Source organism: Sitodiplosis mosellana, unplaced genomic scaffold (assembly GCF_009176505.1).
Source record: "Sitodiplosis mosellana isolate CC-2019 unplaced genomic scaffold, AAFC_SMos_1.0 Smas_scaffold_80, whole genome shotgun sequence".
Lineage (NCBI taxonomy): Eukaryota > Metazoa > Arthropoda > Insecta > Diptera > Cecidomyiidae > Sitodiplosis > Sitodiplosis mosellana.
In genome coordinates, this window is record NW_022595322.1 from 269,439 (window position 1) to 292,747 (window position 23,309).

The window sequence follows — 23,309 nt, forward strand, 5'->3', positions numbered from 1 at the left end:
TTTTGAAATTTAATTTAATTTCACAATAAGAAGAAGATCTCGAAAATAAAGGGCTCTGGTTCATAAAAATAAATTATCGCATACCATGAAATCGTTGAAGTAATTGATGAAATAAACGGCATGCATTGACATCCGTTGTTACTTAGTTTTCGCAGAGTTTCAATTGTATTTCACTAAACGTGCAATGTACGTCGCACAATTTCTAAAATACAAAATTATCTGTTTATCTCGTATCGTTCAAATAAACAAAATACTTTGGGCATCGTGGTACCTGTTACGTGGTACTATGCAATTTGTACGCTTACAAGCCAAAAAATGTAAAACATATGAACATTTGGTTTTTTTTAATTCATCGATCAATTTATTGAAAACCAGAGATTGTGTATTTGCTGTTGAATAGGCTTGAGCTGAGCTAAATTTGCTAATTCAGGCGCCTGAAGCGTTATTCTAACGCATTTACGGTGAGATGATGTCACTGATATCAAAGATCCACGTATCTTCCCAGCCGTGAATGCGCTAAAATAACGCTTCAGGCGCCTGAGTTAGCAAATTAATCTCAGGTCCGGCCTACTCAGAACTTCTGAGTCAGAAGCAAATACACAATTTCTGTTGAAAACAAAGGCATATCATTTTTATTTTCCTAAAATATTCTACATCGTTCTCAACTGTATGTGTTCATAACATAGTAACCGGATTTCATATAATCATATATTGTGACTATGGCCGGTTCGCCTAAGCCGGGCAATGCTGGATGGAATGCTGTATATGTGGAAAAGAGTGGATCTTTCTGTGTTAGCTCCCGAAACACTTGTAAAACGTAAGAATGTGAACATCCAGGATTCAGGAAGCATGGGCAACCGGGCTGACAATATGTACTAGTCGGATTAAGGAGAACATTGACATCGCCAAAAGAGAAATCACACGTTCCTAATTGACATGGGTTTGAGTGGAACACCATTGAATACTTGGCACATCCCGTTTGAATGCCTTGGCAACGAAGACCGAACTCATAACCAGGACCAGCGGGATCAAGACCAAAAATTGACTTGACTTGACGTCCTCTAGATTTTAAGTGCTGTGCAACATATCCAATCCTGAAAAGAGATTGAAATAGAAAAAACAGATTTGAAAGAAAAGAATGTTGGGAGCATTTAAATCTCGATGAATCTGCAGTTATTCGGATTAGTACGATAGATCGAACAGACTTATATCTGGGCATGTATTTGTACCGATTGGTATGCTATTCGTCCGAGATAAATGCTCTAATAGGAAATGTTGCAACAAACTAAATGTACTTAATTGTTCTCATATTAAAATTTTACATTTTGAACCGACTCTTTCATGATATACCGGCCATCGCTAGTATAGTGCATAAGACTAAACCCATTCATTTTTCATTGTTTTCAAAATTCCGCACGAAATAACTACAATAAGACTTAATGGGAATGGATGCGTTTAGTATTATGGTATCTAGCGTTACTGTGCCCATTGACACAATATACTAGCAATGTGAATTCTGAATGCTCTTCATCAAGAATTAATTTAAACTTTTCAAATATTTCCAAAAAAGTCTTACAACTGAGACCCAATGCTGTGACCAATTAGCTCCATTTCCTCTACAACCACACAATTGCTCAACAGATGAGCGAAGAAATCAGCAATTTTACTAATTAAACACAAAGTTATTTGAATATAACCGTAGCATGATAGACCGGCAAAGCCCCAATCAACTGCCATTATCGTCGAATTCGATATGTCCGCATAAAGCTGCATATCAGCTGGTGTCCACTCAAAAACTGTATCAGAAACAAAAACCAAAATACTAATATCAGAAAACACCGCTAAATTTTCTTTACATAATAATTTTGACTGGCTTGAGCTATTGTTTCAGTTAAATAATTTTGAACTTTGCAATGTATTTTTCAAAAAGAAAAAAAAATGAAATTGTTATAGAAGAATGAAATCGCATAAAAATCAAAGAGAGATCGACTTGCTTGTTTCTATGGGATTGCTTCCATTACAGTTGTCTCCATAGCCAGGCCAAACCAATTTTACAGAGTATCCCTTTAGTTTCAATGCATCGCAGCTTTTCAATACATCTGTTGAGCTTATGCTTTGTGGTTCTTCGGCGTTATTTCTGTGGGATTTACCTTAGATTATTTTATCGATTTATACAACTGTAGAAAGAATTTACTTAAAAAGCTTAACAGAAGTGCAACAAATGCCACAAAAAATGTCAACGGACGAGAGGTGTCCAACTTAATAACGAAAAACATGAAATAATTACTGAATAATCGCTATATATTAATATTTAATAATAATGTTAACTCAAGATAGTCAATGACTTCAAATGTATTCCCAGCAATATTTACTCACGGATGGAATATAATAAAGTTAAAGGACTTTGACATTGATTCATAGTCCGTTGTATTAAGCGGATTTTGTCCAAATGATTGAGTGACATAGAGTAAAATCTCTTGTATCTGCAGTATATTCGTGAATGCGGTCAATGCACCCGCAAAAACGTTCACAACCTGCTGGAATGGCGCAAAACCGAAGAAGTTTTCTATCGCCGAACAAACGCCATTGCTGAGATCATCGCTTAGGCAAAACGGAGGACTGCCTGTAATAACATTTCATTTAAACGAATATGATGAATGATAAACGTAAAGATGTTTCGATCTCAATACAAATTTCGTCGATTTTAACAAAAAAAAAACCTATGAATTTCACAAACCATTCGGTATTTGCATCCGAACACAATCCACCAAAACAAGTACGATCGACACTTTCAACAACAAAATCATTTTCGTACACAACTGTTCATTTCGATGTCGTTATTTCGACTGTTGACTTTTGAATGTAAAAACTCAAGAATTCTTACGCATTCCACCTGGCGCATCAAATCAACAGATCTTATCATCATAATTCGCAAATCTTTAACTTGAAAATCCAGATCAGTGGACAAAATCTGCATACGGAATGCAAGTTTCTTTTTTTCGAATACAAACAACAGCTGAAATAATTAATTTCAATCAGAAATATCTGATGCTTCGGCAAAGAGAGGTGAACAAAGACAAAATTTGGCAAGGCGTAGAGAGAATAAGAGAGAACGAAGTGAGAAAAAAAAAACGCATGGAACAAGTTTTATTGTTGTCATTCACATCACGTTAGCATGTGTAGTCACAAATTTTTAATCCACGCTTTGTCCAAAAAGTCATCGTTCGATGATTACGCACGTTTTGAATTCATCTCTGCTTGAAAGTAAAAAGTAAGAACAAAACAGTTTTTTTCGTTTGTAAAATATTCATTCAAATTCGCATGTTTTATTTATTCGCAAAGTTCAAAACTTTGAGCAAATAACAGATAAATTCATCGGATTAAACCTTTCTTTAACAAAATTTCCATCAACTGGTGTCAAGTACCTTAGGAATCTTCTTTTCTGTTTACCAGTTTGGTCCACTGGATTGAATTTGTTCAAAGTTAGTTGAAATCGATTGAAATTCCAATTACAGTACGTACAAAAATCGAGTCGAAATGTCCCAAAATAGACGACCAAGTACTACTTGGCAAGTAGTAGTCAATATTTTTTTCACATGGGATACGGGATTTTGTAAAAAAAACAACAACATGAAAATTAGCTTGACTTAAAAAAATCACAAGTGTATCAGTTAACGTTGTAAGCCAAAGTAATGGCTTCTTATTTATGAGATGACGCCATACACCAACAAGAAATATAAGAGAAGAAGAGAAAAGTAAAAATTAAGGGCCTCAAAAAAATTTTCAACATATTTTCGTTCTAAAACTTCATAATTTGCTGTGAATCATTTTCATCCCGTACCAGAATGAAAAGAATTCAGATTCAAATTCAAATTGATAGCCATTTTTGTCTGAATTCAAAGTAATCACAAACAAATCAAGATCGATATTGTCATAAAGACATAAGAACGATTTTTTATCAGAAAGAAATCGAAATAAAAAAAAATGCATTCAGGGAAAAATAAGGGAACATTGGCTAAGATGGACAGTTGGCTAAGACGGACACCAAGTCAAATTTTTGACAGATGACGTTCAAATGTCAAATTGATCAGCGTCCAGTTGATCATTCATTGTGAGCTAGTTTTTGGTGTGGTTCCGAAGAGTAAAAACGTACTCTGTGTCTGTGAAAAAAATTTCGACTAAAATTTTCTCGAAAATTCTTTTTTCTGAACACCTTTGATTTGACCATAGAGTGAATTTTTTTCGAAAAGTTTGGAAGGTAAATGTATCAAATGTTTTGTTTTCTATTCTAATTCCATCATACCACTTGAGTTTTGATGCTTTTTCATCATGGAATTTTTTTTTTGGCGTCATTCACAAAATAACGTATTTTGGCTAAGATGGACACCCATAGATTTTTTGTGTTTTGTACTCAGATTCGATTTTTATGTCTTAATATCATGATTAAAGCAATCCAATTGCACTTCAAAAGCGAATTTATCCAAATTTATCACGTTTTTAATGCATTTAGTGACCAAAAAGGTATATCGATTATAAACCTCCTTCGAGATTTTCTGGGTGTCCATCTTAGCCAATAAATTTTTTAATGCCCTACTAACTTTACTTTTTGTGTTGAAAGCTTATAAATTAATGAAAATTGAATTAATTCATAGAAATAGGCATTGTAATTCAAATATTCGTCAAATTTTTCAAATTTTAATCTTTTTGAACAAATTTTCGCAATTAATTTGTATGGGTGTCCATCTTAGCCAATGAAATTTTTTTTTGACCGTTTTCGGATGGTCGGAAAATTTGCGATACAATTTTTTTTTGCACTACAACAGAAAAACTCTCTTCGGCAAAAAGTTTTCATTTTCCATCCTCTTTCGAGCCCTATTGTCAAATTCAAGAAATATGCAAATATAAAAATTTTATAGCCAAAATTCAAAGTGGTGTCCATCTTAGCCAATGTTCCCTTATAGGTATATGTTTTTACCCGATATATCGGGTTTTTATATCGCCAAAATCTTCGAATGTTTCTTTTATTTTTCAATGAACAAAAATGTAAATTTAGATTCTATTAATTGAAATTGATTCATTTAGACATATCAGAATATTTATATCTAATGATTTTTGAACTTTGAACCTTCATTTACAATTCATCGTATGCATGAGTTTTAGCCTGTTGAAGTGATGGATTTTTACTAGATTCAATAGCGTATACGCCGGGTTTCATTGTTTTATAAATGGTCACTGTGTGAATTGGCTCCCGTTCTTTATCAGCCAAATATGTTCCCTTCAAATCTTCTCGCCGGGCTAGAGCACCGAAAAGGGTTGTAGATGCGTAAATATGGTTGCACATTGATGAATTGCACTGACATCTATACTGGCAATAATCTTTCTCCAGATTAACATGAACATTAACTGCAGCTAATTTATCATTTTCAGTTCCCAATCCACCGGGATTGGTCAAGAAAACCATGGTATCTATTGCGTACTCTTTCTGAATACCCTGACACTTTCCACCGCCGAATTTTTTAATGAAAAGTGGCCCAGCGGGATCAAGTCCAATGAGTTTCTCCACCTTTGACGTCAGTTTATTTAAGCTTTTCGCTGTGTAACCGATCATATGAGATCCTAATGAGTGGCCAATCAACCATGTGTTGGAAATTGAAGTGGATGGTGCAATTGTTGAACAAGTCTCAATCACTTTTGCCATCCATGCACTGATTTTACTCATATGACAGTATAACAACACAGGATAACTGCAACACGATAATTCATTTGTACCTTGAATGTGACGAAGCGATTGGTGCAAGAAAGAAGAAATTGTAAAAAGAAAAATAGAAAAAAAAAACGTTGAGAATTTATTGCAAAAATTACCCCAATCAATTGCAATCACCTGCGCATTGGCATCTTTTACCAACTTCGGTGCATTATCAACTGTCCAAAGATTCGCTTGAATTGGCGGAAATAGAAAAATAAACGTAAATTAAATTTTTTTTAAATCAAAATGGACAAATTCGAATGAATAAAACCACAAGATCGGGAAGTTTCGAAAATGGAAATAAAACTGGGAAAAGAAAGAAAATTGGAATTCTATGCCTGGTCTAAGTGTTCTGGATTTGAGTTGCATTAGAAACAGTATTAGCTCATGTTACACTCGCGTTGGATAGAAATTCAAGTAACGTTTTGAGGGAACAATATTTTATGTTCGGTTGCAACATGTTGCTGTAACAGATCTGTATTCCCATTTTTATGCTCAGCGACACATTTAATTGTGTGATCTATTCAAACGGGCCACACATCAATATTTGCCGATTTAGAAGCGAAAATTTGGACAAAATAGAAAGTTTTATGTAATTATGATATTCCGTGGTCGGTAAAATCAACAGTTAGATCCAGAAAAACTGGAACGATCCTCAATCTCAAGACAGATTTTCAATTAGGAAAAAAAATTGTAAAAAATTCTAAAGATGTCTTCAAGTATTCTACCTCCGCTAGTGAATTTAATTTTGGTGCAATTGTTCAACCATCCAGGCCACAGCCAAATTGTTTTTGCTGCCAACTTCGCACCGGATTTAAGAGGATTACATCCTTCAAGTAAATCAATCCCATCGATATACTCAGGTTTATCTGCATCTCTGTTCAGTTTAAATTAGTTTAAAAATTCATTTCAATGAATATAATTGATTTTTGATAATTATTAAATGTGCAAAGTATCAATGTAACAACATATTTTGAAATAGTTTTCTCTTTAATTTAAATAAGTCTAACTCCAAAGATTTATAAAAAGAATATAATATATAGCTTTGAATAGAACAAACTTGAATGATTTCGCTATGGTTATATCGTTGGTTGGATCAAAAACGCACTGGTCTAATGCCTTGTGAACGGCTTTCACGAATTGAATTGGTATACCTGTTGCAAATTACAAAATACACACATCAGAATTATATTACTTTTCCGCAAACTTTGTTTGTTAGGTAAAGTATTGGTTTTACTAGCCAAAATTTCATGACATCTCCTCTTTCGGACCACTATAACGTCACGCCAAACTTGAAAAAGCACATATCTGTACACTAGGCAATGTAGACGGGATCAAATCCTATCGATCAAGACCTATCTACCCCCAAAAACATGTTGTTTACTATGAAATATGTGCAAAATAGCGATGTGCGTATGGCGTCGTTCGCGTTCGCGTCCGAGCTTTTTGTTCGCCGAATATCTCAAAAAGTTGACAAGATAATTAAGATCTGTAAAAACCAAAAGTTTTGGCATGTCGAGACAAAGCTTCGGATTGATTTTGAGCCCATTCTGATTTACCAATTTCGTACCATAAGCCTCCGACTGAGGACCTGAAAAACCTTGAAAATGACACTTTTGTACGGGAAGTACCCGAAAAAAGCATTTTTTAGGGTTTCGATCAAGGCAAACTGCCATTTTTTTGCAAAAATAATGGGAGTCTGTGAAAAACCAAACACCTACTTGCCCATAAATTTGGTCCAAAACCGACATTTCTTGAAATTTTTGAAATTCTGTTCGAAAATGACATTTTTATATGGAAAATGGTCAAAATAGTTATTTTTCCAGCTCAGAAGTGCTATAAAAAGAGTTTTTATTGAAATTTTGGTAAAATACTAAGCGGGAGGTAAACCAAATTGCCGCGGAGCGGAAAAGTTTGAATTACGTATGTAATTCGTTTTATTTGAAAATTGGTTTAGTAAACGATGGAAAAATAGTAATTGTCACGAAAGTAAAAGAGTGAAATCTTTTGATCTTTGCTCAATGAAGCAGCGGACCAGTCTTCACATGCGTAGATTGGCGTAGATGTAGCATTTCACTTGATTTAGCGATTCATTAGTTGTCGAAACATCATCTATGCAGTCCACTCCATATATCACGTGAAATCTCAATATTCGATTAGCCGAATGACTTATGGCTACAACGATGAAGTACGACGTTATATCTAACGCGAATTACTAACGCGTGGGGCTTCAAATGAAATCATACTTCGGCTTACCAAATATTATGTGACGACAAGTCCACTGCTTCCATTGAGTGAGCTTCAACCAAATCAATCAACTTTTACATTATTTCCTGGAGTTCTCTACTCTAAATACCCATTAAATTGCTGAAAGCACCCGTGAACCCCGATAAAAGTCTACCAATACCGAGGTCGGAAAGCGATTTAAAATTATTACATGACGCATGATCTTGCTCAGGCGTGCTGCATATTTGTGAATCACCTTAACGAAAGATTGGAACGAATAAGGTTTATTTCATTATTGCAATTAGTTTGTTTTTATTCTGATTTGAATTAAATTTTGAACTATTTTCATTAAATAATTTTTGTTGAATTCTTGAGTAAAACACTTTGAACACTTTGGACATAATTTCTAATATGATTTGGTACGAATATACCACACCTAAATGAATATAAAAACCCAAGAGCAAAACTAAAAATAAGACACCGGTAAGCCTAGCCATTTTTTGAGATATTGCTGATTATTGTCTGTATGTCTATAGTCAACTGCAGGGGAATGACGAATATGAAATCGCATTGCCTGAATATTGAACCACGTAAGTTGATTTATTTGTTCATTTTGGTCGTTTGCATCAGTCAATGCCTTTAAAATTCAAAACAGACCAGCTATCGACAGTATTTGAGTTAATTTAATGGTTTTTATTGTCAGAACATAACATATGGGAGTCGTTCCAAGGAAAATTAATATCAATACACATATCGATGAAAAATAAATTGCATCGAGCGAGAAAAAAAACGGTTGAATTACAATTCCATTCGATACAACTGATAAAATTTCGATATAATTTATGAGACTCTTTCATTCATAACACAGTACAATATTTTTGAAAACATTTCAGACAATATCAAAGTGCAGCAAGTACGCTCTGTGACTGATTAGAACCACAAAATACTCACGTTTCGTTCTAGTTCGGTAAACTGTAGATTGGAAATGAATGGGAAATCTAAATGGCGCCTTCAGTAGCGAATCTGTTGCTGCACTCCTCTTTATAAAGTGGCTAGCATGGAATGTAAATACTACTATAGACAAGTAAAACTCGGTTTTGCAAGTTCTCTTGTTTAAAAAAAAATACCGAAGAAACATGTCAATTATCGTCAAGAAGAAAGAAAATTAAAAAAAAAAATGTTTGTAGCAACACTTTGCATCTAGGGTAAAAGAACACACGCATATAATCTTGTATTGAATACATACAAAATACGAAGTGTGAAATTGTAGAGCGCTGTCCATAAATGACGGCAAAATTCGGTACTATTTGGTGTGATTTCGCAACATTTCACAATATGTGGAAATCACTTACGGCTATTTACAGCTGATTTTGCCGTCATTTATGGATGGCGCTCTACAAATGTTCAAAGTTAGACAATAAGCGGGTGGAAAAGAACTATTGGTATATTTGCTCTATTGAGAAATAATTGCTTCCCGGAAGAAACCAGCCATTTCCCCTAAGACATGAATGGAATTTAATTACAAATTTTCAATCAAATTTACTTACTCAATCATGTACAGTTAATACACAGTCAACCGACTGTGTTGAATTCGTTATTGATATTGAGAGAAAAATTCTTTGAACTTTCTTTTCTGCACAAACCTTAAGCTTAAATGTATTTATGATCAACACTACACACTTAAATCGAGAAAAAAAACTATAAATACGTCAAAAAATTATAATTCATATCGGCATATCCAAAGCAGGCGGTTGTATTAAATTGAAAGCATCCTTCTTTTTCGTCATTGTACAAACCAAATCGACTTTGACCAACATCTGAGCCATTGCAACTCGTTCCCATGAAAATGTATTCGTGAAAACAAGACGCATAAAACAGTTCAGTAGCTCGAGAATGATTGCACGTGTCAAGCAAACATCCAGGTTGTTTGGGTTTGCCTTTATTAGCATAGAAATCGCTGTGCCCGAGCCGGGTTTGAGTGCCAAAATATTTCGATGTGTGAAGCACTTGCACAAACTTTGCACAACTCGCATTCAACCCTCTATCGGTTCCATATAATGGAGCTGCTGGATCCAAACCGTCAATTCGGGCCAGCTGTTCACCCGTCAACTTTGTTAAATAAGCACCAGCAGCACCAGCTGAAATTTCAAATGGATAAAGATAATGAGAAAATCTAATTGTTGTTCAAATGCGATCATTTTTACCGATATGAGCTCCTAGACTATGTGCCAAAATTCTGGTGTGATTCAATTGCAATCCCCATCGATCGATACTATTTGCAAGATATTTGCCTAGGTCATACGTAACTTTTTTCGCCAAATAGATATAGTTGCAATTCGACAGAGCATTATAATCGACTAAGATCACATTGACATTTCGATCGGTTGAAATCTTCCTGGCAACCGTTTCCATCCATTCTAATTTTATGAAGAAAACAAATTCGTTCAGATAATTGTCTGGTCTTAAGCATTTTACGTTCAATTGTATACCTCCTGGTTTAACGCCATCCGTGAATCCATGCATGATGATAAAATTCGGATAGTTTGGATTTATCAATTGGCTCATATCGAACACAGAAGTCTCTTGATATGTCGTCTGACCGCTTGTCATGTAAAAATACCGAACAAACATGCCAATTTTTGACACTAAACTCGGATCCTCTTCTGGATCATACGGACACTTGAAAAGACCCGACCAAATTCTACCGAAATATTGATAATCGAATGTCGATGGAAACGGAGATTTGCATTTGCTACCGAGGAAGAAGATTCCTGTGATAGATTGGGAATTTTAAAAACAAATCAATTATTTCTAAAATTCGGGCTAAAGAAATCAATCAATTTAAATAAAAAATTGTTCTATAACCCATAAAAAAATCCACATGAAAAATGTGCTCAAAATAGATTAGTATGGATCACACCGACTTCACCTCATTTTTGGTATGAGTCAGAATTTTACACCAAAAACTCCATATAAAATGAGCTCATTTTTGATGTGACTCACAAAAATGTTTTGCTTTTGGTCATTTATGTTGACACATTACTTATCATTGTATTGTCAGTCACATCAAAAATGTGCTCGTTTTGTATGGAGTTTTTGGTGTAAAGATCTGACTCACACGAAAAATGAGCACAAATTTGATGTGACTGACGGTGTGAGCTATACTAATATGGAGAACATTTTGTGCACATTTTTGATGTGGATTTTTTCATGGGAAATCTTTGACTAAACTGAAACCGTTCTCACCTGACACAGCCGGAGCTAATAGAAAAATAACAAAGATTTTCATATTTGAACAAAAAAAAAGTCCACAGTTCAGGTGTTCTCTGTTCTATCACTTTTGAAATGATTGTTGCCAAAAAATATATTTGATGCGTTTTTTCTCGCTTAAAATTTGTTATCTTTGATGTCGCGAAGCAATTTGGCTTATCGCACCATAATATCCCGTTGAATATCTTCATGAGTTTTTCAGACTGATAAAAATTGACACAATCATTACCCTTGACAATGGAGATAAAGAAAACTAACGATAATATCAAAATATTTTGATTTATTTGGTTGAGGCGAATGAAAGACAAAACGAAAATTCAAAAATTTGAAATAAAAACAGTGAGAGATTACGATGGTAAGTAGATTTCATTGAGCTTGAACGATATGAAATTTGAATAGAGTTCATATCGAAATGTCTAGATGTAATATAAAATGATAGTATCATATGGATGTGTTTCACGGGAGAGAAAAAACTAAGACCTACCGTAGGTCACCTACGCAATTCCAGAAATAGTTGGAAAAGAAAAAAATAAGTCAAAAGCATTGCTAACAATTCATGGACACGTTGGAACTAAGTAATAGAAATAAAATATCCGTGAAGTAAAAATATAGTTTCGTAGAGATGCGGAATCTGAAGATTTATTGAATTTTAATATTATTATTGAATTGTTAGTGCTGAAGTTATGCTTACGCTCAATCCAAACCTTCGAAATTTTTGATAATTGCTTCCAGGTATCACAGCCTTTTGCTCTCGTGTATGTATTAACTTTGGATAAATACGCTTGAGGAAGTGTTTTTTTCCCACTAGCTCTTTACCGAAGACACCAACACGTTATCTCTTATTATAGTCCAGTTTTTATACAAAATACACAAGGGGCGTTGTACGCTTTAAAGGACGAAGTTAAGTTGTGAAGAGGAAAGACAGACTAAAGGTTATCCTTCTAATCGGCAAGACCCGATTAGTGCCCCAAGGAAGATCCACTTTCATTCAATAATTTTTGATGAGAAATTTTAACAATAAACTATGCGTGAACTAAATGTAAAATTACTAACAAATCATAATAAGTTATTTTTATTTTATTTTTTATTGAGTATGAGGTGTAAATAACAGGAAAAATCCCTTTTACAATTTATCACCTATCGTTTGTTTTTACCAAGGTGCGGAAATAGTACTAAATTTCAAAATTGCCGCGTATTTTAGTTACAAAATAAACTCCACTTTACATTGATTTGCTATATACCTCAGTGGCGCTAGTTTTGTGAATGGGAGAAATTGACAGCTCTTCTTCCGAAACATGGTTTTTACAATTTTGATAGTTACTTTGGTCAAAGAATTCAAACATTTCATTAAAAACAAAAAGAAAATTGTTGAATTCTCGAAAATGAATGAGAAAGAAAAATTAAATTAAAAAAAAACATTTCATAAAAGAATGAAAAATAATCGAAATCAAATTCTATTTTTAATTGCATCTTTAAATCGCACTTTGTTTAGGCACAAAATGTCAATGTCGGTATATTTTCTATTATAGAGTAGTTGAGTTCGCATTGTTGGATTGCGGTGTGAACCGTAGTCTGTTCTAGATGTATGAGGATTGAAAATTTGATGCACCCTCCTAGATTGACGGTTCACTCTCATAATTGGCCTGTTGTCACGAACCATATTTGCATCATGAACAATGTTGTGTAGGAGGCAAGCATCGAAGTATTCACGTCTTCCCTCCAATTCACTCATGTTTAATATTTCAAGTCTTTGTGTGTACGGTAGTGATTCATATTGGAGTTTAAAGAAGAGAAGACGAGTATACTTTCTCTGCACTTTTTCAAGTTTGGAAATGTATGTGCTTTGGTATGGGTTCCAGACTGCAGTGTTGTATTCAAGTCTGGATCTGACAAGAGAATTATATAGGAAGTTTACGCAGGACAGGTCACTGAACTTTGATGCAGTTCTCATTACAAAGCCCAGCATGCTATACGATGTTTTGACAATTGAGTTAATGTGCTCATCGAATTTCAATTTTCTGTCAAAGATAACGCCCAAGACTTTCATTTTATCAACCTCTATCAGTGGATTGCCATTGATGTTGTAAATGGCAGGTGTTGGGTTTATTTTATTTGAAAATGTCATGGCGTAACATTTTCCAATATTGAGTTTTAATTTATTTTCAACGGTCCATCTGTGAAGTCTATCAATGTCTTTTTGCAATTCGATTACATCATTAGGAGAGCGAACGATCCTGAATATTTTCAGATCGTCCGCAAAAAGCAGATGGATGTTTTCGAGTAGTACGCTGAGATCATTGATGAAAATATTAAAAAGAAGAGGCCCCAATACTGAGCCCTGCGGAACGCCTGAGCTTGGCTCAAATGGTGATGATCTGTGTCCATTAAATGTCACATAGACGAGACGTTTTGTAAGATAAGATTCCAGCCATAATAGCAATCCAGCTTCAAGGCCCAGTAGCTGAAGCTTAGAGAGGAGAATATTATGATCAACTGAATCAAATGCTTTTGTGAAGTCTGTGTATATTGTATGTACCTCAAAACTATCATCAAATGCTGTCGATACATGAATTACATTTTCAATGAGGTTGGAGTTTGTTGATTTATTCTTGATAAAACCATGTTGATTTGGTGTTAATTGGTCTTCTATCAATGATAATAAGTATTTGTTCATGATCTTCTCAAAGAACATCGCAATGGAATTGGCCATACAGACTTGGGAGTTGCCAATGACGTTTTGAATGCTAGAGGAAATTCAGAACACAATAGTGACTTGTTGAAGATTAATGCAAGTGGAATTGACAATTGCTCGCACACCTGTCTCAGAAAGAAATTCAGAATGCCATCAGGACCACCATTCTTATTTGAAACTAACTTTGAAATTTTAATTTTAACATCATTTGGTGAAGAATGATTGATATAAGAAAAATGATTGTTGTTCAAATAAGATTTCACTTTTGTCTAGTTTACTCGGAACTAGATTTAGGTCAGGAGCTACATACGGTACTGACGAATTTTCATAGTTACTATGTTTTGTTAACATGATGTTAATTCAGAATTCGGATGTAAGGAATGTATACTTCATGCATATTATCGAGGGGCTTATTTGTCATCTCGAGTCAATCAGCTCAAAGATGAAACATTTACTTTTATTACTCGCTTTTCACTTGAAAGTGAACCAGAGCCACTTCGAACCTGATTTTTAGAATAATTTTTATGATTTACTCTGTACAATTTATTTACATTCTGTCAACAAAAAAAAACTACTTGGACTTTTAATGTAAACCGCTAACGGTTTAGGTTTTGGATAAAACATTCTTTCGCTGGATTTCTCCAACAAACATTCAATTTGAATATGATGTCTCTCCACTGCAATAATTCATGAGGGGGTTCATTCGATTCATGTATGTAAACTAACATAGCCGATGCTTGCCTACGGCGTATCATTCATATAGATCGCGTCCAAATTCAGCACGGATGTTCGTCAAAGTTGCACAAATCCCCAGGTAAAAAATATTCTACTAAATAGCAAAAGCGATACCGTAAGTAATTTAAAATGCAAATAACATGAGCTATTTTTTAACACAATGGTTATCGATGGTGGTTCTTTTTCTTCGCTGTACTATTTGCAATAATGACATAGCAAAAGGTTGGCGTATACCATTTCCTTCAATTACCGAAATGATTCAGTGCGATTGCTTTAATGAGTCGGTAAATCTTCACCATTTCAATTGGATTTCGGTGTATTTATCAATAGTGTTAATTATTATCAACAAATGAAGAACACTTAATATCTTGATAAATGTTTTATGGCTCGAATTGTATAGGGAATTTTATTTCTTTGTTTTCTTTCGTAATCATCATTCAAAAATGATTATTACGTCATTGGTGACACAGGGAATTCAACTTGTTGCCGATAGTGATTTTGTCGTTCGACAAAAGTCACACTTGTAAAATATAAAATAGGCAACAATATATCCATAAAACATGACTTCCGAATAGCAATTTCTTTTCTTTTTCTCTTTTTCTTCAAAATGATAGCACATGATACATGACACATGACACATTTTATACATGATATCACTTGAAAATCTTAAAAGCAATTGCAAATGCGTATTGTGTGGCAAATTTACTGACGAAAATGTGCCGCAGTGTGTGAGTCAAATCAAATTGGTCCTATTTAAACACAATAAAAATGCGCATTTTTTTATATCAGACACAAAGGTAGCCGTAATTGGGGACAATTATCATTACTCGGTAAATAGAGTTTTTGATCTATTTTTTCAACACGATATTGCTACTTACTGTGGGGCCTTGGTATGTAATATGATTTTTATTTTCTTGGTAGTTTACTCTGTTCTTTCCTTAACAACTATATTTGTTTAATGCTCAATCACGTATCGATATATAATGAGTTCGGCTTGCGCGCGCGTGTGTTATCGAAATTACATGTAGTGTTGATGATGATGATATGATGATGAGCAATCAATATTATAAATTGATGTCTTTAATTACGACATACAAATATTTACAGAAGATTGAAATATTTATACGGAGAAAAAACGGATAGACGTGTTCAATTGCTTATCAGTCTATTGACTCGAGGATGATACAATTTAACTACATTTTATCTTTACATCTAACCAAGTGCAAGCGACACCGTTAGGGACCGTGTAAGTGTATCGTTCTTATCATTGCAAATAGTTTTTGCGCCCATTCAACGAACATACCATTCGAACAATTATTTCTATTTTGTTGTTGTTGTTGTTGTTATGTTTCTGAAATCGATTCCACAATGCCTAGACAAAATAAGTTGACTGTATCACAGTTTCAATGATTAGTTATTCACGGCATTCCATGTGAATCTGTTGTGCTTGTGCAGAAAGTTTAACGGGATAGAAACAGCCATGAATTTCGTTGGGTATATTTTAATTGGAATTTTGTGTTGCACAATTGTGTCAGGTGATTTACGACCATTGAATCCAACAAATGTTCAGACGTTTACTGTAGATACTCGTGATGAACAAAATTACCGTTTGCCAAATAATACGAAACCGGAAACCTACGATATTACAATAAGAACGACAGTGGATGAAGCAGTGAATGAAGACAACGACTTCAGTTTCGAAGGAACGGTGGTAATCAACATCAAGGCGCTAGAAGAAACGTCTACCATTACCCTACATGCACGCCAATTAACCATAACAGACATAAGACTAAAATCTGCAAATGGTGGTGATATTCAATTAGAATGGACATACTCGATTGTTCCCGAATTAGTCATCCTTGCGACCAAAAGTAAACTTGAAAAAGACAAAAACTACCTAGTGACCATCGCCTACACGGGGGAATTGCGAAAAGATAATGCCGGTTTTTATCGATCATCATATCTTGATGCCAACGGATTGAGACAGCAAGTCCTATCGCCACATCTATCGATGGATATGATGAATAATCGCATCAATTTTTGCTTTGCAGTTGGTTGGCGACAACACAGTTTGAATCGACCGATGCTCGACATGCATTCCCATGCTATGATGAACCTGCATTTAAGGCCAATTTCACTATTCATATAGATCATCATGTTTCGTATAACGCTATATCAAACACTCATGGAACAACATCAGCACCGGAGTAAGAAATTGAAGAAAGCACTCTAACCGCAAATAATCATCGGGTTTTTCATTTCAGTTCGGAGGGTAGAGTTAAGACAACCTTTGCCACAACGCCACCGACATCGACGTATTTGATTGCATTTATCGTGTCAGATTTCGGATATACCGAAACAAATGCGTCAGATAACAATCCAACTCATCAACGGGTCTTCACCAGCAAAAATAAGCTCAGCCAAACTGCATACGCATTGGATGAAGGCGTGAAGATTTTGAATGCCATTTCAAAATATGTTTCAGTGCCATTTTCCTTGCCAAAAATGGACCAAGCTGCGATACCAGATTTCCGTGCTGGAGGTTTGTACCATTTTAAATTGAAAATAAATTGAAATAATTGGCTGGATTTTCGGTAATCTTCACGCACATTCGATTTTTTTGCCCTTTTCCGTTGCAGCTATGGAAAACTGGGGACTTGTAACATACAGAGAGCCATACTTGTTATATGATCCGAACGTTCATTTGCCATCACGACAGCTCACCATCTCCACAGTAATTGCACACGAATTCGGTCATCAATGGTTTGGCAATTTAGTGTCGCCAAAGTGGTGGACATACATCTGGTTAAATGAAGGATTTGCAACACTGTTCGAATACCTCGGCGCTGGATTGGTATATTTTGAAATGTTTTGCCATTTGTAGTGCAACGTTATGGTACTAATTATCGATGCGTGATTTTGTAATTTAGGTGCATCCGGATTGGAATATTTTCAGCTATTTTATTACAAACCAACTGCAGCCCGTTCTTCGCACTGATGCAAAATCGACTACGCGCGCAATGACCACTTATGCAGAAAGTCCAAGTGGTGTATCTGGTTTATTTGACAGCATTGCCTATGCGAAATGTAAATTATATATGTTTAACCGAAGCATTAGCTTTGGAATTGATTTTTCATCGTGTGTTTTCATTTCATCATGTTCATTTTAGCTGGTTCGGTCATTCGCATGTTTTTGCACGCACTTGGCGAGGACACGTTCAAAAAAGGACTCACATATTATTTAAACGCACAGTGAGTGTCACGTTATTTTTTTTTCATTTGATAAACTTTCGCTCTAAAGTTTTTCCAAGCTCATTTGCACGAGACACACTTTGTGTGGCGTGACGCCATATGTTAGAATCGATCAAGAAAATCATTTTCCATTTTGGCGCTTTAATTTATTTTTATCTTGCGTTCTAAATATCAATCTCTCTCAAAATAGAGCACATAGTGTGGCTGACGAAGACAACTTGTTTGAAAACCTCAACAAAGCGGCCAAAGAAGATAAAATGATTGCCGATCCATTAACGGTGAAGGAACTGTTTGGTTCATGGTCGAATCAAAAGGGATTCCCATATTTGAAGGTTATGAAAAAAACTATTTTCATACGCACTGCGAAAAATAAATCTTTCCAAATGATTGAAAAGGCTTAATTAACAAAGTTACCATTCCCTTGTAACAGGTTGTACGAAATTCCAATGGTTCGGTGACACTGTTGCAAGGGGAATACGATGCAGTCTACAAGCCAGATGAACCAAACACACGTACCTGGTGGATTCCATACAATTTTGCAACAAGAAAAGTCCCCGAATTCGCTGTAACCACGCCAACTGGTTGGTTCCCGAAAGGTCAAAACCAAACCCTCATTCCCGAAGATAATACGAAATGGACGAAAGACGATTGGTTGGTTTTCAATCGTCAGCAAACTGGCTTCTATCGCGTTTGGTATGACCAACACAACTACGATTTGATTAACAAAGAACTGAACTCCGGCAATCTGTCTTCGATTCATGAAAACAATCGGGCTCAATACATTGATGATTTGAATGATTTTGTGAGCACTGGTCGTGTTCCACCAAAAACTCTGTTCAGTGCATTGACCTATTTGTCAAATGAAAGCCATTACGCACCATGGGTGTCAGCCCGACGTGCACTTTTGGATTTAAATCAAATTTTCGCCGCCAGTAAAAAGCAGCACAAATTCAATGACTTTGTTGCAAAAATTGTGACGAACTTCTACAAGAATAAGACATTGGACGCAATTGAAAATGAACCACTTTTCGATAAACTCTCGCGAAACATTGCCGTTGAATTGGCCTGTCGATTTGGTGTTCCACAGTGTTTGAGCGAAACCTATATCAAATTCCACGATTTTGTTAAGAATGGCAACAAACCATCGCAAGATAATCGCGGTTTAGTGTTTGCCAACGGAATACGTAACGCTACAAGCAAAGAAATCAACAAATTTTGGAATTACCTTGTTGCTACCAACTCCGATGATGAACGCAAAGAAATCATCACCAGCTTGGGAAATATTCAAAATAGCACATACATCAAACGTGTTCTAAACAAAACTCTCGGTAATGTGGGCACTCGAGTGACCAAAGCCGATTTAGTGTCGATCATTCAATCGATTAGTGGCGGTAATCAAAGTGGTCTTGCGATTACCATCACATTCCTCGGACATAATTTGGAAAAAGTCAATACGACCATCGGATCAGTTCCTACGATTCTAACATCGGTTGCCTCAAAGGTTGTTACAGCTGAAGTTCAAACTGATGTAAGATGGCTTGATATTTTTGGAAGAACAACATTTTTTTCAAATCAATCCGATTTTTTTTCCTATTTAGTTCGTCAATCTGTTGGATTTGGCCAAATCTAAAAACTTAATCACCGACGCTGAAATCGAAACTCTCAAAAATACTGTCAACGACAAGGTGGACTGGCAAAAGAACAATGTGAAACAATTTGAAGACGCTCTTTCGAAAGCTGGACCAAAGTCAGCCGCTTCAATGACAGTTCTTCTAGTTTTGCTCGTTCTTATATTCTGTTTGGTTCACTGGAATGCCGAATAAACCAGCATTGTTTAGCCTAGCCATGAGTTCACATGCACATTTAACCCTCAACTGCATGAATTTTTCCTAGGACTAGGAGTACTGGTATTTGGTTGATTTTTGGAAATAGATAACGAAAAAAATATTCATAATCCTAGATTTCCCATGGTTTAGTCAGGAAATGCGATAGAAATAAGTCAGAGAACAATGAAATCCATTGTTTAAAAGTGTCAAAAATATGTCCAATTTGGAAACCGAATAATTTATTTTGTCAAATTTTTGTTTTCGTGCACATTTTTGTTTATAACTCACCAATCGTACGACATAGACAAATGACGCCAAAGACAAAAATAAAGAAAAAACATTGACAAATAAAAATTCCCCTTGAAGCAATGTCATCCGCCGTACGATTCACATTTTACAGGTGTTTAAATGATGCCCGCCAAAAGGCGGGCTTATGCAGTTGAGGGTTAATAGTCAAATTGAACAGATAATGAAAAAAAAGCAGCAATATTGGTATATGGTCAAAGATTGACAAAAAATGTATTGGAATTTATATTTCAAATGACAGTTGAAGGAAATAATCCGATTATTAAGTTAAATCACTTTCGTCCACCGAGATATTTAGCCAACTCCTTATGACCTGAGAAATAATACAGATCAATGAAAAGGATCCAATCAATATCTTATTTAGCGAAAATATGGTAAAATATTGTTACCATTCTTAGCAGCATATTGAAGAGGTGTCATATTAAAATCATCTTTATAATTAACGTTGGCTTTATTGGCCATGAGTTGTTTAGCAACATCCATGTAACCTGAAAAATAATACAAATCGGTGGAGAAGATTAAACCAATTTTCCATTTGGTGTAAATGAATATGCAACATTACCATTCAAAGCTGCTAAATGAAGAGGTGTCATATTAGAGTCATTTCTAATATTAACTTTGGCTCCTTCACCGATAAGAAGATTGACGATATTCTTGTGACCTGAAAAATAATCCAGATCAATAAAAAAATTAAAACAATTTCATATTTAGTGAAATTAAATATTGAACATTACCCTTCTCAGCAGCTAAATGAAGAGGCGTCCAATTCAAATGATTTCCGATATCAACATGGGCTCCTTTACGGATAAGCTCTTCAGCAACATCCTTGTGATCTGGAAAAATAATACAAATCGGTGAAAAAGATCAAATCAATTTCTTATTTAATATAAATGAATAAGAATACATTACCATTCAAAGCAGCTAAATGAAGAGGTGTCAGATTCGATTGATCTGCACTATTAACATTGGCTCCTTTACCGATGAGAAGTTTGGCGACATCTTTGTGACCTGAATATAATACACATATGATGAAAAACATCAAACCAACCTCTTATTCCGTAAAAATAAATACTCAACATTACCTTCCATAGCAGCATAATGAAGAGGTGTCAGGTTAAAATCATCTTTCAAATCAACTTTAGCTTTATTCTTGATGAGCTCTTCAACAACATCCTGGTGACCTGAAAAATAGTACACATGATGACAAAAATCAAACCAACTTATTATTTGGTGAAAATAAATATTCAAAATTACCATTCTTAGCAGCTAAATGAAGAGGTGTCGCTTTCGAAGGATCTTCAATATTAACTTTGGCTCCTAAACGAATGAGCTCTTTGATGACATCATTGTGACCTGAAAAATAATACACATGATGGAAAAGATCAAACCAACCTCTTATTTAGCGAAAATAAATATTTAAAATTACCATACATAGCAGCTCTATGCAGAGCTGTATTTCCTTTTGTGTCTCTTTTGTTTACTAGAAATTGAAATAAAATAATAAAAGAAGTGAATCGAAAGACAATTTCCTTCAACGAACATTAATGTCTTATTTCGTGAGATGAACTTTTCCACACACTCTTGTGTGTGCGCGCCTCAATATATGATGTGAGTTTTGTATGAGTTTTACGAGTATGAGTGCTCTTAAACGCCCCATGATACTCAGAAGTTCATATAAAAGAAATCAAAACAGCATTGCCGCGATTAATCAACGGCGGAAATTTCCAAACAACACCTTATCAAATTCGAGAAAATTGTATGCAACAAAAAATATAAAATTGAGGATGGTGCCCCCAAGAGCCTGAGGCAAATGCCTTTTTTGTCTCTATAGTTAACTCGACACTGCTCCATACATCAAAAAGTGTTTTGTATATGGAATTTGAGAGTGGAACTTGATGAAGAAATAGAGCTTCAATCTTACCGTCTAGTTGTTTTGGAGAATTGATCAACTCCAGAGCTTGTACTCTTTCTTGCACGGACGGTTTTTCACACACATTCACGCCTAAGAACTGTGGAAATAAAATAAGGTGATACAATTTGAATGGGAACAATGGAATCTTGTAATAGTTTTCAACAGTTTTTTATTTGAATAAAAATTTCCGGCGGAAGTTTTCTGGGAATGGAACATTTTTATAATTGAAAAGCTTCACAATGGACGTATTTCATTATTCAAATTATTCCCAAGTGCAAAAATTACGTCTTTTATAAGACGTGCTTCTCGTATTCACGCCTTTCTCACGTCTTTTATATAATTACCGCATGAAAGACGTACGTCTTCTGTGCAACGATTAATGGTATAGCTGAAATAACCAATGTACGAGAAACAAGTCTTATAAAAGACGTAACATTCGCACTTGGATTGCAGAAAAATTACCTCAAACCGCTCAAAGAATCAAATATTAAAAAATTTCATTCAAAATTTGAAAGATAAGAAAATTCCTAGCAATATTATAATGGATAAAAATTTAACTGAAATTGTAGACTCACCTCGGATACCACCAAGCCAATGAACAGCAGTGTGAAAGACTTTAGACTCTGCATTTTTTCAGCTTTGAACTATTAAAAGTTTACTGTAAGCGTATCAATTGAAAAGAATTGACGAACTGTTTGATGGACATACGAATCGAACACAACTTTTTATATACTTTTCGAGTGTGATCACATCAGTAAGCAGCGCGATAGCGGTATAATTTAATCCACGTGCATCGATCAATGACAATTCTAATTAAAATGCACATAATATTATCGCACACATTTTCAAAGAAAAAGAATGTCAAAGAATTGACGTCAATTGGTGGAATTGCAATTCCACCTGCAAATGTGTTTTCGTTCATTCCTTCATCACCTTCAATATGGTTTGAAAAGTAACGCAATTGGATCACATTGAATTGCAAATGTAAGCAAATATTTTTCACTCTTAAAGTGTTGAGTGGTGTTTATTTGACGTAGTTATTTGAATATGGAAATGTTCACATCTTCACGTTGTGCACGAAACACATTCCCTTCCAAAGTCGTTTCAAAGTTAAAAAAATATATCCAGATGAATCGTCATTCACATACGGTAAAGTTGAATATGAATGATTAAACATCATTAAATTCAGGCTCACGTACCATGGTTTGTTCAATAGCTAAGGTGGTAATTAATTCAAGGATATACGAAATCAAATTTACTTTACATCACTCAATAAGGTGAATCTCATACAAAAACATAGCCGTACTTAGTAAGACTTTCCATAGAGATATAGACAGTTTCTCA

The 23,309-nt window shown here is 34.9% G+C and overlaps 5 protein-coding genes across 5 annotated transcripts; 1 reads left to right on the forward strand and 4 right to left on the reverse strand.

Annotated features, from left to right (window-relative positions):
* Positions 1-661: 661 nt before the first annotated feature.
* Positions 662-2,691, reverse strand: LOC129570777 (phospholipase A1 2-like). The gene is made up of 4 exons (XM_055450495.1): positions 2,377-2,691; positions 1,995-2,137; positions 1,577-1,796; positions 662-1,094 (listed from the first exon to the last, which is right to left on the reverse strand). Exons 1-4 carry the CDS (start codon positions 2,409-2,411, stop codon positions 662-664), a joined length of 831 nt encoding a protein of 276 aa, XP_055306470.1. The 5' UTR covers positions 2,412-2,691.
* Positions 2,692-4,962: 2,271 nt separating this feature from the next.
* Positions 4,963-6,617, reverse strand: LOC129570791 (phospholipase A1-like). The gene is made up of 3 exons (XM_055450515.1): positions 6,475-6,617; positions 5,863-5,937; positions 4,963-5,769 (listed from the first exon to the last, which is right to left on the reverse strand). The coding sequence occupies exon 3, from the start codon at positions 5,717-5,719 to the stop codon at positions 5,132-5,134; it is 588 nt and encodes a 195-aa protein (XP_055306490.1). The 5' UTR covers positions 5,720-5,769; positions 5,863-5,937; positions 6,475-6,617; the 3' UTR covers positions 4,963-5,131.
* Positions 6,618-9,670: 3,053 nt separating this feature from the next.
* LOC129570778 (phospholipase A1 VesT1.02-like) lies at positions 9,671-15,355 on the reverse strand. Its single transcript, XM_055450496.1, has 4 exons — positions 11,219-15,355; positions 10,462-10,743; positions 10,177-10,389; positions 9,671-10,110 (listed from the first exon to the last, which is right to left on the reverse strand). The coding sequence occupies exons 1-4, from the start codon at positions 11,259-11,261 to the stop codon at positions 9,671-9,673; spliced, it is 978 nt and encodes a 325-aa protein (XP_055306471.1). The 5' UTR covers positions 11,262-15,355.
* Positions 15,356-15,816: 461 nt separating this feature from the next.
* Positions 15,817-20,101, forward strand: LOC129570759 (aminopeptidase N-like). The gene is made up of 9 exons (XM_055450472.1): positions 15,817-16,655; positions 16,721-16,876; positions 16,934-17,211; positions 17,309-17,523; positions 17,600-17,756; positions 17,840-17,921; positions 18,112-18,253; positions 18,352-19,449; positions 19,520-20,101. The coding sequence occupies exons 1-9, from the start codon at positions 16,150-16,152 to the stop codon at positions 19,742-19,744; spliced, it is 2,859 nt and encodes a 952-aa protein (XP_055306447.1). The 5' UTR covers positions 15,817-16,149; the 3' UTR covers positions 19,745-20,101.
* Positions 20,102-20,242: 141 nt separating this feature from the next.
* On the reverse strand, positions 20,243-22,762 carry LOC129570760 (ankyrin repeat, PH and SEC7 domain containing protein secG-like). The gene is made up of 10 exons (XM_055450473.1): positions 22,541-22,762; positions 21,975-22,062; positions 21,480-21,533; positions 21,308-21,406; positions 21,136-21,234; positions 20,963-21,061; positions 20,788-20,886; positions 20,616-20,714; positions 20,443-20,541; positions 20,243-20,366 (listed from the first exon to the last, which is right to left on the reverse strand). The coding sequence occupies exons 1-10, from the start codon at positions 22,592-22,594 to the stop codon at positions 20,326-20,328; spliced, it is 831 nt and encodes a 276-aa protein (XP_055306448.1). The 5' UTR covers positions 22,595-22,762; the 3' UTR covers positions 20,243-20,325.
* Positions 22,763-23,309: the final 547 nt, after the last annotated feature.